Source organism: Rattus norvegicus, chromosome X (genome assembly GCF_021556685.1).
Source record: "Rattus norvegicus strain SHRSP/BbbUtx chromosome X, alternate assembly SHRSP_T2T, whole genome shotgun sequence".
Taxonomy (NCBI): Eukaryota; Metazoa; Chordata; class Mammalia; order Rodentia; family Muridae; genus Rattus; species Rattus norvegicus.
The window spans coordinates 43,171,320-43,186,473 of record NC_141554.1 but is presented as its reverse complement, the minus strand read 5'-3'; the positions used below and the strand labels follow the sequence as shown (position 1 = coordinate 43,186,473).

The window sequence follows — 15,154 nt, the reverse complement described above, 5'->3', positions numbered from 1 at the left end:
ACTAGATAATGGATCCCAATATTAGATACATAGAAGAAATAGGATCTCATGTTCTATAGCACAGTAACGTGACTATAGCTAACAACAATTCATTGTATATTTTATTAGAAGATAAGTTTGAAGCTTCTCAGCACAAAATGTTAACATTTTGAGAGCATAAGGTCTTACTATGTAACCCAGACAGGTCTTGAACATACAGTCTTCCTGCTTCAGTTTCCCAAATCCTAGGGATTATAGGCATGCACCATGACAACTGGCTATACATGTTTAAAGATAAAAAAATACTAATTACTCAAATGTGGTCACTATACATTGCAAAGGTTTATCAAATTACCACATTATGCCCCATAAATAGTTATGTATCCATTAAAATATACAAGATGGGGTTGAGGGGTGATTCAGTCATTACAAGTGTTTGCTGTTCTTTTAGAACATCAGGTCTTGGTTCCCAGCACACTCACTGGGCAGCTTACAACTACCTGTAACTCCAGCTTCAAGTGCTCTGCCACCCTCTGTTCTCCTCTGCAGAGATGTCCCCAGCTGTAGACATAGATAAATGTACATAGAAAATAAAAGAAAGAGATAGCTCATAAGGTTTAGATTTAAAAGTTACAAGGAGGCCTGGCGTAATGGCACTTATCTTTAATCCCAGCACTCAGGGAGACAGGAGGACCTATGTGAGTTCAAGAGCAGCCTGATCTACATAGCAACTTCCAGGACAGCCAGGACTAGAGAGAGAGAGACTACATCAAAAAACAAAACAAAAAGTTACAAGGCAAACAGGACCTAATGTCATGAGCCTATAATCCCAGCGCTCAAGAGGTGGAGGCAGACGAATCATAGAGAATTTGAGGCTAACCTAAGGTCCATGGGACCCTATCTTAAAAAAAAATCTAAAAGGAATTGAATTCAAATTTAAAAGCTGTTTAGATTTAAAAGGAGTTAGTGTCTTGGGTTTGTAATCCCAGCAACTAGGAGGATGAAACAGGATATTTGTCATGTGTTTGAAGCCAGCCTAGGCTATGTAGTGAATCCAAGGCCAACTTAGACTAGAGTGAGAACCTTTCTCAAAAATAAGATTATTTTAGAGTATGTGGATGTTTTATCACATTGGAAAACAATTATTTTATAAAATGCTACCAGTCTTTTGGCCAGCAACATTTTCTTTTATATGAATAGAATTATTCAGAACTGCAGTAGAAACCTTCATAAATTGGCAATGTTCGTACTCACTTTATCTTTTAAGACTGTCCTTTCTTGTCATCCTACTGGGGCGGGTATCTAGACAGATTGGTTTTATTGTGCCTGTGATAAGGAGCTTGAGCTTAGGGCTTCTGGGAGTGCCAAGCAAGCACACTGTTGCTAAAGTGCATTCGCAGCTCTCTCACTTTTTAAAAACTTAAAAACACAAGATATCCCCTTTATATAGTCTCCTCTCTTTGTTTTTATTGTTGCAATCATTGTTTTAAGACAGGGTCTCCCTCTAGCCCACTCTAGCCTTGAACTCCCAACAGCGCTCTTGCTTCCACTTCCCAAGATGCTGCTACCACTTGATCTTTCTAGACAGAGTCTCATCAGGGAAAAAAGACATTCTGAGGTGAACACAACTTTTAACAGTGCAGTGCTTCCTTACCACCTCTCTCTTAAGAAAATGTTGGAAAATGTCATGATATGTAAGCATCAAAATGGCATTAGCAGATCTGTCTTGTATATTTTATTGAAACTGTTTAGTAGCCCTTTTCTAACACTGATAATTTGTTATGGTTGTCTAACTACTTTTAAACATAGAACATACTTTTAATCTAAATATAGACTCAATAGCCAGCAGAATATAATGGTTGTAAGTTTAAACCTTGGGTCAGCCAAACTGAACTCATTTTTTCTTCTACTTCTCACTGTTACTTAATCTCTTGAAGCCCTGCTTCCCTGTTCTAGCATGTCATTAAATATGGAAGTTCGTTGATGTTGGATTCTAAACTGCTGTCTCTTTGTACTACTTGCTAATTGGTTTTCTCTGTGCTCCTGTATTAATTGTAACTCACATGCTGCTGACAACACAGATTTGTATTTCCAACCTAGATTTTTCCTCCAAGCTCTGAACTCTTTCCGTAGCTACTCCTCACCCCCATTTATGTCTCAAAGGCATTTTATTTTTCATAGGCATTTTATTTTATGCTTGGCGTGTCTAAGACCAAACTCATAATCTTTCCCATCCCCAAACCTATCCTATTTCAGTTTTTCTCTATCACTATGAATGGCATCCAGTGAAACAAGCCAGAAACCAGAGAGGCATTCTTAACATCTTTTCAAGTCTGCTCTTTCCTTCTCCACCCTCAATCCCCACCATGTCATACACCACCCCAGCCAATAGGATCTGTCACCAGATCCTGTTGATTTAGTAAATAATTTTGGAATCATACGATTCTATCCTCCATTACCATCTCTATAGAATATGCTGCCTCTACCTTTCTCTGGTCTAGTCACAGAGTATTGTAAGAGTTTCTTCCAAAAAATTTGTTAACCTCAATTATGTACATGAGAACTAGCAAAAAAATAATATTGTGCCCCCTTTAACTTTCCAGCTGCCTTCCTTTGTTTTTATGATAAAGACAATTTTGTTAAATCACAGAGGAGATCCTCAGTCTGACCTCTAGCTGCCTTTAAAACACAAGTTTTTATACTTTTCAGCTGTGTTCTAACCCTGTTGGCCTTTAGTCTTGGCCTAAATTTTCTTCAACTGGTTGGCTCTTGAGCCTATGACTTAGAAAAGACTTCCCTGCCAGCCTCCCTGTCGCTCTCCCTTGTGATACCCTCTAAGAACGTTATGTACCTCTACTTTTGACACTTATTGCACTTGTTGCACTTACTCATTTGCAAAATTGCTTATTGGTTAATCTCTCTTGCTAGCCTAGAGGCACTATGAGTAGCATGATGCCTAACTTCTAATTTTGAAAAACATCAATGAGTCATAGTGCTGACCTCACAGGATTATGGTGAGAATTAAATGATATAAGGCCAAACACATAATATCTGGCATTAACAGGATTGCCATACTGTTCAACAAACCCAAATAGATGAGTTTATTTTTATGCATTAGGTTTCAGGGAACACGATATTTAAGTTCCAAGGAATTTGAATGCTTCTCCCTTATTTTTATAAAAGTATTTTAAATGCCTCACTATAAATAGCAAACATTAAAATAGGGTGTCTTCTTTCTTACTCATCCTTAAAGGCCAGTGTAAACCAAGGAAACAGGATGACCTGTCAGAGCCTATAATAGCTGCGTGGGCAAGTGAGGACTCCTGCTGCTCTCACTGAGCTTGGCAGCTCACTGGCTTAAGGAAACAGTTAAAGAATTCCTTGAGCAGGAACCCAGAACTGGGTATCTGACCTGGATCTTCTTCCACTGTGATGCCAGGCAAATGGTTTGACTTCTTCCAAGCCCTGATTTGGGCAGCCATAAACTGGTAGGCCTGCTTCCCGAGATTGTCGTGAAGCTGTACTGCAGATGCTTCTGAAGGCACTGTGGAAGTTCAGGAGTGCTAAAAGTCATTAAGACATTGATAGGGAAACCTCCTAGTTAAGGTTACCCAATTAGAATATATTTTATTCATAGTTATTACTAGTATCTGTTTACCTTTAACATTTGAACAGCAGTCTACCTTAGAACTACCCTTATTGAAAAATGTTTTTCTCCTCCTAGATTGGCTCCCCATAATTGACTAAAAGAGATGTTAGCTGGGGCTTAGTGCTGGCAGAGAGAACACAGTACAACAGAGCACATCCTGTCTCTATAGGGGTCAGATACCAGATGTGGTGATTTTCATTTGATTTCATTACTCATTGCCTTGTACTATTTTACAAAACAATAAAATTTTACCTTGTCTGAGAATCAATTAGATAAATTATTTTGAGATTTTTGTGTTGATCAGATCATTTGTGTAAGTCGTCAGATCATTGAAAGCTGACCCTAATCCTAAATCTCGATTGTAATTGCTTCTCTTCTTCCCACACATAGTAGCTGAAGAACACTGCTTTCAGTCAGGCATGGTGGTGGCTCACATATAGAATTCTCAGCAGTTGGGAAGCTGAGGCTGGTATTCTGAGTTCCACACCAGCCAGGGCTATACAGAATAAGACCCAATCTCAAAAAGCAAAACAAAACAAAAAAGGAACGCTGCTTGGTTTGAAAGAATAGGTAGAGGAAATAGGTTAAAATTCAGGTTCAGAAACTGGAGAGATAACTCAGTAAGTAATAGCACTTGCTACACAGGCATTAGGCCCTCAGTTCAAATCCAAAGCACCAAAAGACCCAGTGTGGCCCTGTGCATCTGTGACCAGAGCACTCTAAAGGGCAGAAACAGGAAAGTCACTAGGGCTTGCTGGCTTCTGTCTCAGAGGAATTAAGTGGAGAATGATAGAACAGGACACCCAGCATCCTTCTCTATCATGTACACACACACACACACACACACACACACACACACACACACACACACAGTCATTCTCTCTCTCTCTCTCAATTTCAGGTCTATTTAGAGGTCTCTTTAATGCTTAGTGGAAAAGGTCAAGAATGTAATATGATGCATTGATAATGTTTGAATCAACCATATTATAGCATAAATATAAGTTATTTAAAATACATTTTATGGGTTGGAGAGATGGTTCAGGGCTTAAGAGCACTGACTGCTCTTCCAGAGGTCCTGAGTTCAGTTCCCAGCAACCACATGGTGTCTCACAACCACTGTGATGGGATCCGATGCCCTCTTTTGGTGTGTCCGAAGACAGCTATGGTGTACTCACATACATAAAATAAATAAATAAATCTTTTTTAAAAAGTCTCTTAAAGCAGATCTTACTTATTTTGCCTAAACTCCACACTTTTTTCAAAATATCTTCAAATATACAGAAATTGAAAATGCTAAATAATGATTCTAGGCCTCATTCATATTTTAATGTATATGATTTGCTGGGTTAAAAGGTGAAAATGTAGTATTTTATTAAATATTTATATGTTTCATTAGCAATGTTTTAAATTACGCTCTCTAGCGTTGACATAGATGTGTGTATACTTTTTATAGACAGAAAAGACTCTGTATCTGTAAATAATTGTGTCAACAGAAGTTGGTCACAATATGCCTCAGTGTAAGAATTTTGATAGGGGCAACTCAGAAGGGCCCGCTCCTCCCTGAGGATTCATAGACAGTTGATGTTTGCTCAGGAAGGGAAGTAAATTCTGTTTCATAGTATAGCCACTGGTAAGTTGTCTATGCTCCCATGAGCAACCCTAATAAAACTTATTGGCTCATCATAAAAAAAAAAAGACATGAAAATAGATACCTTAGGAAGGGGGTGATGGTAAGAAGGTAGTGGAGAAGGTGAATACAATTTTAAAAAACCTAAAGAAGCAAGAAATTGTGATGTGGGACTGGGACTATAGCTCAGAAGTAGAGTGTTTGCCTAGTTTGAATGGGACCTTAAGTTACAACCCTGGCACCCAGAAAAACTGAGGGACTCAGAAGAATTTTGTCGGGATAAAGCAGAGCCAACATTTACTGCAGTAGAGTTTGAGTGTGTGGAGTTATTCTCTAGCTGCTATGTAGTTGAGTTTTTGTCTTCCTCTGTATCGTACATGCTCCTTGGAAATGGGCAAACAACAAAATGTAAAGAAGAAACTATCCACTTACATTGAGATATCAATCTATAACTACTGTTTGAAACCAGTATTTTGGACAAAACACATCTATAATATAGGGAGAGAGAGAGAGAGAGAGAGAGAGAGAGAGAGAAAGAGAGAGAGAGAGAGAGAGAGAGAGAGAATGTGTGCATGTGTGTGTGTAAATATATAAATGGGGTCTTGCTGTAATGGGATATGTAAGGAATATGGTTTATAATTCTTTGTAATGTTTATTTTCTGTCGTTTAAATATAGGTTTTCTTAGTTAAAAAAATCTCAGGCTCTGATGCTAGACAACTTTATGCCATGAAGGTATTAAAGAAGGCCACACTGAAAGGTAAGTGCTGCTGCTATGCGCCATGCTTATGGAACCTAAACGACTGAAAGGGCTCCATAGAGCTCACACGACCCTGAGGCTACTTACTAACGTTCTGAATTGGCTCTTGTTAGCAGCTTTAAATTTAGACTGGCTTTCAGTGACTTTTTCCTACTGGACCAAGAGTCATATTACTGTTAAGAGCACGACTTGCCGTGTTGGAAAGAAGGACTGTGAGTTCACCTTGGGCTTTAGGCAAGTAGAGGTAGAAAAGATTACAATTGGGTTTGGTTCATTTTCAAATAATTAGTTGAATGTTTTTTGAAAATGTACTAAATACCTAGATGCAAAATAGCTTTAATTTTTTAGTATTTTCTCATCCTGACCTGTGGTCTCCAAACAAGTTTCTGATTCTGATTTAAAAAAAAAAAAACATGTAATATAGGATGTGAGTCTACTAGGTAAAGAGACATTTAGAAGAGATAACATAGACTTTAAATACTTCAATCTTCCTTTTACTTACTAGTACTGCTTATTTTGCCACATCTCTAGTTTCAAAATAGTTGAGGTATTCATTCCTAATGCCAGTGAGCAGTATGTCTTAAATATACATGTAATTCATAAATCATTAAAATACCCAAGAAAATTTCTGTATTGATCATTTATTATTTCTGGTGTTCCCAGTCATTCAGTATAGATATAATGCCGAGAAATTTCACCAAGTTCTAGGAAAACAATCATCCTTTGCTTTCCCTTTTTTTTTGTTCTTTTTATTTACAGCAGTGATAAGTTGGAAAAATAATGCAAATACAAATACTAAAATATATATTAAATTCATTACATGTCACAAATATTGAGTTCCTGCTGTTCTGTATGCTAAAGCTAGTAAGTACAACAGTGGGAATTGGAAATAATGGTTTCACAAGTTAATTTTAAATATTTGAGAAACTATTAGTCTAGATTCTAAATCTTATACCATACCAGACTTCATCCTACCTAAATTTCGTAATTATTTAACATAAAAAACATCAGAAGGAGATGTACAAATTTCTACAAGCAAATTGACAATAAAAACTTTAGGGACTGCAGAGAGGACTCAGTGGTTAAGACTAGTAGCTACCCTCGCAGAGGATTTGGGTTCTATTCCCACCACCCACGTGGTGGCTCACAAAGTATTGTAACTCCAGTCCTAGGAGATCTGATAACCTTTCTATTTCTTAGATATCAGGCGTACATGTGGTACCCAGACAGACATACAAAATTTTGCTGTGCACATAGATATTTTTAATTAACCTTTCATATAATATAAAATAGTCTGAATAGGGAACAGAAAAAAAAACTAGGCCTCAAATATTATATTAATATATGAAGTTGAGGTACTAGGGTGATAGATTAGTTTGTAAGCACTTACTGGGAAAGTATAAGGACCCAAGTTCGGATTCCAGCACCTACACAGAAGCCCAATATGACCACATACATGCCCTGTAACCTTAGCAGTCGGGACAGAGACTGTACAATGTCTTGTTCTTTAGGTGGTTCAGGGAAAGTTCCCGTTTTAAGATAACATGGCAGAGAATGGTAGAGCAGGACACCTGACATCCTCCTCTGGCCTACAAGCATGCATAAGCACACACACAAACAAACACACGCACATGCACACATACACACATGCACCCATACACATGTATGTGCATGTAGCACACATATATATCATATATATACACACTCTTACATAGAAAAAAGTACAAATGCAGAGTTGTCTAAGATGCTCCTACTTGCTAAATCTGGGAAAGTTTGACCACTACAATAATTAATAATAGTAATAGTTTATAGCTTATTAAAGAATAATCTGTAGTTAATCCCTAAACTAATGAAGAAAGGAAATCTCTTGCAGTAAAATTGCAGTTCGTAAATGGAAAACTAATGGGAAAGATAGTTTATAAGACATACTATTACAACCTATGTAAAAGACTTTGAGTAAAGGTTACTAAGGAAGATAAATCTTTTAAGGAGGGGTTAGGGAAAGGGTTCAGGGATTAAACATGCTGGATGCACTTCCACAGGACCCAGGTTCAATTACCACAGAGTCTACTGTCCACGTCTGACCTTTGTAGGCACTAAGCACAAACAAGCGATGCAGAGAAGAACAAGCAGGCAAAAGACCTATATACATTAAAAAACAATAAAATAATATTTTTAAATCTTTGGGGAAACAACTTAATGACTTAAAATAGAATACATATTAAATAATATGCATATTTAAATGCATACTGAATAATAATGAGTTATTTCATATGATGGCAGCATCATTAGAAAGCAGTTTTGAAATAAGTACAGTTGTTACTAATGCTGCTGAATTAACCTAAGGAAATAGTATCACAAAATGAGTTTCTGCACTTGAAAATATTCACAGAAAGATTCATAGTTATAGATATTAAAAATGAATGTTTGGAAAATTGTAGTATCATGCTTAATAGAAGATATGATTAAAATAAATGTTGGAAGAGCTCTGCTCACTTCTAGTAGCTATAAGACAACTCAACCACTGTCTGTAACTCTAGTTCCAAGGGATTCGATTGCCCTCTTCTGGCCTCCACAAGAACTGCATGAATCTGGGACAGGCATTCAGACAAAGCACACACACACACACACACACACACACACACACACACACACACCAAAAAAATGTTTGCTATTTCTTTGTATGTAAGCAACTTTTCCTCTCCAAAAGTCTGTAGATAAAATCTTTATCCCTGTGTCTTGACTTTATCCCTGTGTCTTGAAATTTATTGAGTACTATCTTCGATGTGTAGTGTAAAATTTCATCATACTATATGTGGGATGTTTCCTTTGAAACTAGGAACTAATATTTCCCAGTTGTATGAAAGTTTTTTGTTATGTATTCTTTATTTTGTAACACTTAGTCTATGTGAATGTTGTGCTTCCTGGGTGGTTTCCTAAGTTTTATTATTTTCATCCTTTCTGGAGTTTTGGCTTTTGTTTTGTTTTGATATTTAATTTTATCTTTTCTAGGAAACTTCAAGCAAAACTTATGTTAATAATTGCTCCAAAAAAACAAAATTAATGATGTTGGTAATTCAGAGATGCCAAAGAGAATCCATAAAGTACTTTTAAGTGAAACGTTAACATGAGAACACATTCAAAGAACTTTATTGTTTTGATCTTTTGCTGTGTCTAATGTGTAAATTGGATTTTTTTTCATAGATCTGTATCTGTTAGGGTTGGTATTTTATTGATTATAGGTATTCATGAAGAGTCTCAAAATTTAAACAAAATATGATAACCATAATTCTAGATTATAGGATGATTTTTTTATATAAAGAAGGGGAACCAGGTTAGTGCTACTATAGTTGTGTGTGACAAAACAAAGGAATTTGTTGATGATACATACAAAGCTCACTCCATGACCAAGGTAACTCGTAAGCTGTAGTTCTTCATTCCTAAATGAGTCTTCTTTTGTTGAGCATGGGGGTGCCTTCCTGTAATTCCAGACCTCAGGAGGTAGAGGAAAGTATCTCCAGTTCAAGGCTACCACAGGCTACATAATATAACCTTGACTAAAAAGGAGGAAAACAAAAAGCTTTTCCTTGTGGAAGAAGAATGGAAAGGGTGCATACTATGCATATGTTGGTCTTACTACTCATTAGGCAGAGGAGTGGTATTTAAATGATTATGAACTTTGTTTACTCTAAGAGCTAGAATTTTAGAATTAAACTTTAATGGGAGCTAATCACAAATGATATAGCCAACCATAATTAAAGGAAAAAGACTTAGACCAGGCTAGAATAGAATTATCAACCAGCCATTATGATAAGGTTCGTTCACATAAAAATAAACAGGATGTTAGATACAATATGGATGACAAGATAGTGAATCATAGATTGATAATTAATTTGATACACTAGCTGAATGTTTCAATTAAAAGGCAGACCTGCATAGCCAACAAGAGGAATTGATTCCTATACCTGACTCACTAATTTCGGTTGGGTGGAAGATAGGATGGAGAAAGCAATGATTATTGTTGTTGTTGTTGTTGTTGTTGTTGTTGTTGTTATTGTTGTTACATGTTTATTTCATGTGTGTGATGGGGGCTGGCCCAGGAGTCAAGTGCAGAAGTCAGAGGATGACTTGCTAGAGTTGGTTCTCTCCATCCACTGTATGGTTCCCAGTAATCAAAGGGAGGTTGTCAGGCTTAGCAGTAAGCACCTTTGCCCACTAAGCCATCTCTACCTGGCTCACATTGTTTGTTTTTCCCCAGGAATCTTATAGCTGTTTTTTTTAATTATCTCTGATTCCATTAAATTGAGAATAAAACTAACTTAAGTTTCATCTTGCCTCCCCCACCCCATCTTTCTTTTTTGTCTAAATCAGTAACATAAATGTTGAAAGTTTTTGTTGTTTTGATTTGGTTTGGTTTTTTGAGACAAGAGTCTGGTGTAACCCAAGCTGGTCACCACAGAACTGAAAGTAACTTTGAACACCTAATGCTTCTGCCCCCACCTCTGAAATACCATGATTACAGACACATACCACTATATCTGACTTTCATAATGTTTTCTGATCATTTATTAAGTTCTCACCCCTCCCCCTATATTCTGAGCCCTTGGATGTACTTCTTGCTCCAATGCCTAGCTTATAGGCTTTGCTCAGGAAATGTTTGTTTCTGGAAAAGAGTTTTGCCACAAACTCAAATTCTTCCCAACATTTCAATTTATCATGAATCTGAGTCTTCCTTGAGTTAGCTCCCCTGTAGTGAACCTCTGTTTCCACACTGATGTAGCTCCTTTCAAGACACCATTTTACACTTTCATGTCTATCAGGTGTCAGTACTCATCTATACTTGGTCTCTTTTAGAACTCATCCACTGGGGGAGTCTTAAAGCTTGTATCCTAACCATGCCTCTTCTAGACTTATAGTCTTCCTATACAAGTAAAACTGATCTTGCTTTTCTCTGAAGTCCTGTAATACTTACCATTGGTAATAAACTTCTCCTTAATCATATTCACACTACTGCTTTTTGATATAATGATAGCGGCCATTAAATACCTCTTACACACTAGGCTTTGGTTATTAACTTTACCCAAGTGATCACAAATTCTTCAAGAGAACAATCAAATTACCCAGTTTTATACCTGAAAGATAACTGATGTTCCAGAGAGTTTAAATAAGTAACTGACTCATGAGAATCCATATCTTTCTAATTTAAAAAAGAAAAAGAAAACTTTGGTCTTTTACCTGTACAATATTTCTAATTTACCCTTCCTCCCTTTTTTTCTCCCTCCCTCAAAATAGACCTCTTTTATATACCACATTTTATCAATCAAACATTTATTGAGGTGATAGGGTTAGTAGAAGTACTGAAACTTAATTCAGGTTTTTGTTTTAATATTTCATAAAATGTCTTATTTTTAAAGAAATCTTGTGCTTTCTTTTTAACCATTTTCCACAACTCCCACTAAAATGCTTCTAAACCCAATACCTAATATGTCTTAATATATTTTTAACTTAAAGTATAGAGTTTTTAAATACACGGTTGATTTTGATTATGTAATATAGTAAAAGTTATTTTTACAGATTTTAAAAATTCAGCAGCAATAAAAATTCATGTTTTATGCACATAAGAAAATTTGAATTTAAAATGGGATCTAAAAATAATTTATTTTAATATTATCTTTAAAAATACTTATATTGTATCATGTGTGCAATCTTTTCTAGTTCGAGACCGTGTTCGGACAAAAATGGAACGTGATATCTTGGTAGAAGTCAATCATCCTTTCATTGTCAAATTGCATTATGGTAAGTTCTGAACCACCTCTCTCTCGTCCCTTTCCCTTGATTCTCTCACCCTCTGAGTATATTCAGATGTACTGAAATATAGATATATAACACTGCAGCAGAATTTTATATTCCTTTTATGTCGGCCCAAACTGAAGATAAGAAAGAGGTCCAGTATCAGCATCCTAAAAATGCTACCACCGACCTTTCTCTGAAAGCCCAGTGTTACTTCTCAGTGGTCAAAGGGTAAAATCCATATACTAGATTGAAAATAACCAACCCATGCTGTGGCATAGTTTTGTATTTTAGTTCATGGTTAAAGAAATCTTTCTGAATAAATAAAACAATAGAAAAAGAAAAAAAGAAATCTTTCCATCATGAGTTTTTCTTACAGATAACATCTTTAAAGTGGTAGCATTCTTGAGGGATTCTTGCCTGTAGAAAACTTTGGTCCATATAAAGACACTGTATTTGACATTTTCTCATGGAAATGATGAGAATCAATATTTTCTTCTGGGTAGAACTAAGCATGTAGAAATAAGCTCAGATTTCTGGTATCACTCACTCGCTAAAAATATTTACTTGTGAATGAATTGACTTAATATAAGCCACAAAATTAAACTACAATGATTTAAACAGAAATTGTGTTTCTTCATTCAGCTTTTCAAACTGAAGGGAAGTTGTATCTTATTTTGGATTTTCTCAGGGGAGGAGATTTGTTTACACGCTTATCCAAAGAGGTATATAATTGTCTATTTTTAAATTTATTTCTACTCATTCTATTTCAATTAAAACTTTGTTGTTTCAATATTGCATGTGTCATAATTTCTCTTGTAGCACAAAATTCTTTCATTCAAGAAACTGAGTCAGAAAGAATTCTTTCCCTATCTCTTGAATTTATACTGAAAGCAGTGCTTTACATGAAAAACTTAACCTTGACTCTGCTGCTTTCATGTTTTTCAGGATTGATAATACAGCGATAACTGTCTTTAATCATTGGTACTGTCAATTCAGCATTTATTCTCAAATTTGTTATTCATTTCTAAAATGTTAATATGCTAAAAAAATTTTGGCTACAGGAGGACATAGTTAACATTTAGCATATGACTATACTTCACTGATTAAATTGTTTTTCAAATTTCTTTTATGAGTAAATTATAACCAAATCTATATCTGATTAATGTATTTACAAATTGTTTGAATAGTTAAAGTCTTATGTATGTAGAACCTTACATAAAAATCATAAACTTTAAAAGAAAATAAAGTTAGAAATATTATTTTGTTTTAGGTGATGTTCACAGAGGAAGATGTCAAATTCTACTTGGCTGAACTTGCACTTGCTTTAGACCATCTGCATAGCCTGGGAATAATCTATAGAGACTTAAAACCAGAAAAGTAAGGAGCCATGCTATTAAGTTGAATTCAATGTGATACAGTTGTAAAGGAGGTCATAAAATGTAGTAATAACTTCATAGATCCCACAGCACTTCATTATAGTACTGTGCTTTGCAAGTCTGCTAACACTGTATGATCTTAAACTTTTAAACTATTACTAAACAACTCTATTAACCGATTTTAATTTACTTTGTTTGTTTTGAGACAGGGTCCAACTCTATACCCTTGGCTGTCCTGGAATTCAGTAGACCAGGCTGGCCTCGAACTCAGACCTCTGCCTATCTTGCCTCCTTGGTGTTGGGATTAAAGGAGTGCACTATCACTGCCCAGCTTTCCCGATTTTCATTTACATTCTTTGATCTTTAATGAGCTTAAAGTCTATTGGTTGGCAGTTTGTACTTATGGATTTTCTATTCACAGCTTCAACTTTTTTTTGAACGTCATTTTTCTCATTGACTTAAAAGAAAATTTTATAAATTAAAAAGGGTTTTAAATTACCTTCAATTCTTTATTTTGTGTGGGCATGCACATACACAGTGGTGAACATGTGGAAATCGGAGGACAACCAACAACAATTAGTTTTCCCTTCTACCATGCATGTCCGGAGGATTAAGGTCACATCGGTGGCAAGTACCTCTAACCACTGAGTCCAGTTGCCAGCTCCAAACTAAGAATTCTAGACATTTGTCCAGGAACAGTTGAACATTCACATGCATAGTCACGTCTCTTAGGAAAACTGAGGCAGGAGTTTCTAGATCTGATGCCAGTCTAGAAATGTATTGAGATCCTCATCACAAAAAAGGAATAAAAGAACTTTAACTGTTTCATATATATTACAAATCTTTTCATTATAAATGTATTTACATTGTTGTAATCTATACACATTTTTTCCCTCATTGGACCAACTAATCTTTTGTAGTTTCTCTCAAGATTTTATTAGTAGGAGAATTTTTCCCAATCTCATGATGATATTTTTCTTCTAATTGTCCTGTTTCTTTCTTTTACTTAGCTTTGTGAAGAATGGTATAAAGCTAAACCTTTCTCAAATGCTGTTTATTGAAAATTTCTTCTTAGCCAGGCCTGGTGATGCATGCCTTTATTCCCAGCACTTGGGAGACAGAATTGGGTGGATCTTTGGGGTCAACCTGGTCTACATAGAAAGTTCTAGGGCAATCAGGACTACATAGAGAGACCTCTGTCTCAAAGAAAAAGAAAAAGAAATTCTATTCTTAAGTTTTCAATTTTTTAAATGTGAATTTAGCAACTTTCCACAGTTCTTATAGTGGCATTCATCAAGAAGCTGATATTTCATATAATATGCATACAGGATTTGTTTTGTTTTTCTTTTTCCAATATATAAAGAATAATTTTAAACAGCTTTTGTGAAGTGAGAGCCACGTGTCATTTAATTCATCCATTATAACTTTGTAAGTTAGCCAAGCACATTTGTACATACCTGTACACCTAGGACTCAGAAAATAAAGTGAGAAAATCACTTGAGTCCAACTGTTCATGACCTGCCTGTATGACATAGCCAAGATTCATCTCAAAAAATAAAGCATCTTTAACTGGGAGTTGACTCAGCAGTTAAAAGTACTTGGAGTTCTTATAGAAGACCTGGACTTGATTCCCAGCACCCACCCGGAGGCTCACAACCATCTGTAACTCCAGTCCCAGAGGATCCAGTGGACTAGTCTAGTCTCCATGTGCACCAGGCATGTACATGGTGCACATACACAGATGCAAGCAAAATACTCATATACATAAAATAATAAAATAAATAAATCTGTAATCCCAGCACTTGGCAGGTTGAACGCAAGTGAGATATTGATACTGTCTCAAAAAAAGAGAGTCTAGATTGAAATGTACTTCATATCCAGTATGTATGGACAAGAAGATTTAGGCAGAAAAACATTAAAGCACCTTGAAAAAGTATAGCTTGTTTAATTGTTTTCTTAATCGTTACTCATG

General features: G+C 35.8%; 1 protein-coding gene across 9 annotated transcripts in view; it reads left to right on the top strand.

Moving 5' to 3' along the window:
* Rps6ka3 (ribosomal protein S6 kinase A3) overlaps positions 1–15,154 on the top strand; it is a 106,187-nt gene that overhangs the window by 54,551 nt on the left and 36,482 nt on the right. For all 9 annotated transcript variants that reach the window (NM_001192004.4, NM_001446956.1, XM_087600563.1 and 6 more), the window contains 4 exon segments: positions 5,932–6,013; positions 11,729–11,809; positions 12,449–12,528; positions 13,077–13,183. In NM_001192004.4, the coding sequence (NP_001178933.1) occupies positions 5,932–6,013; positions 11,729–11,809; positions 12,449–12,528; positions 13,077–13,183 (350 nt within the window).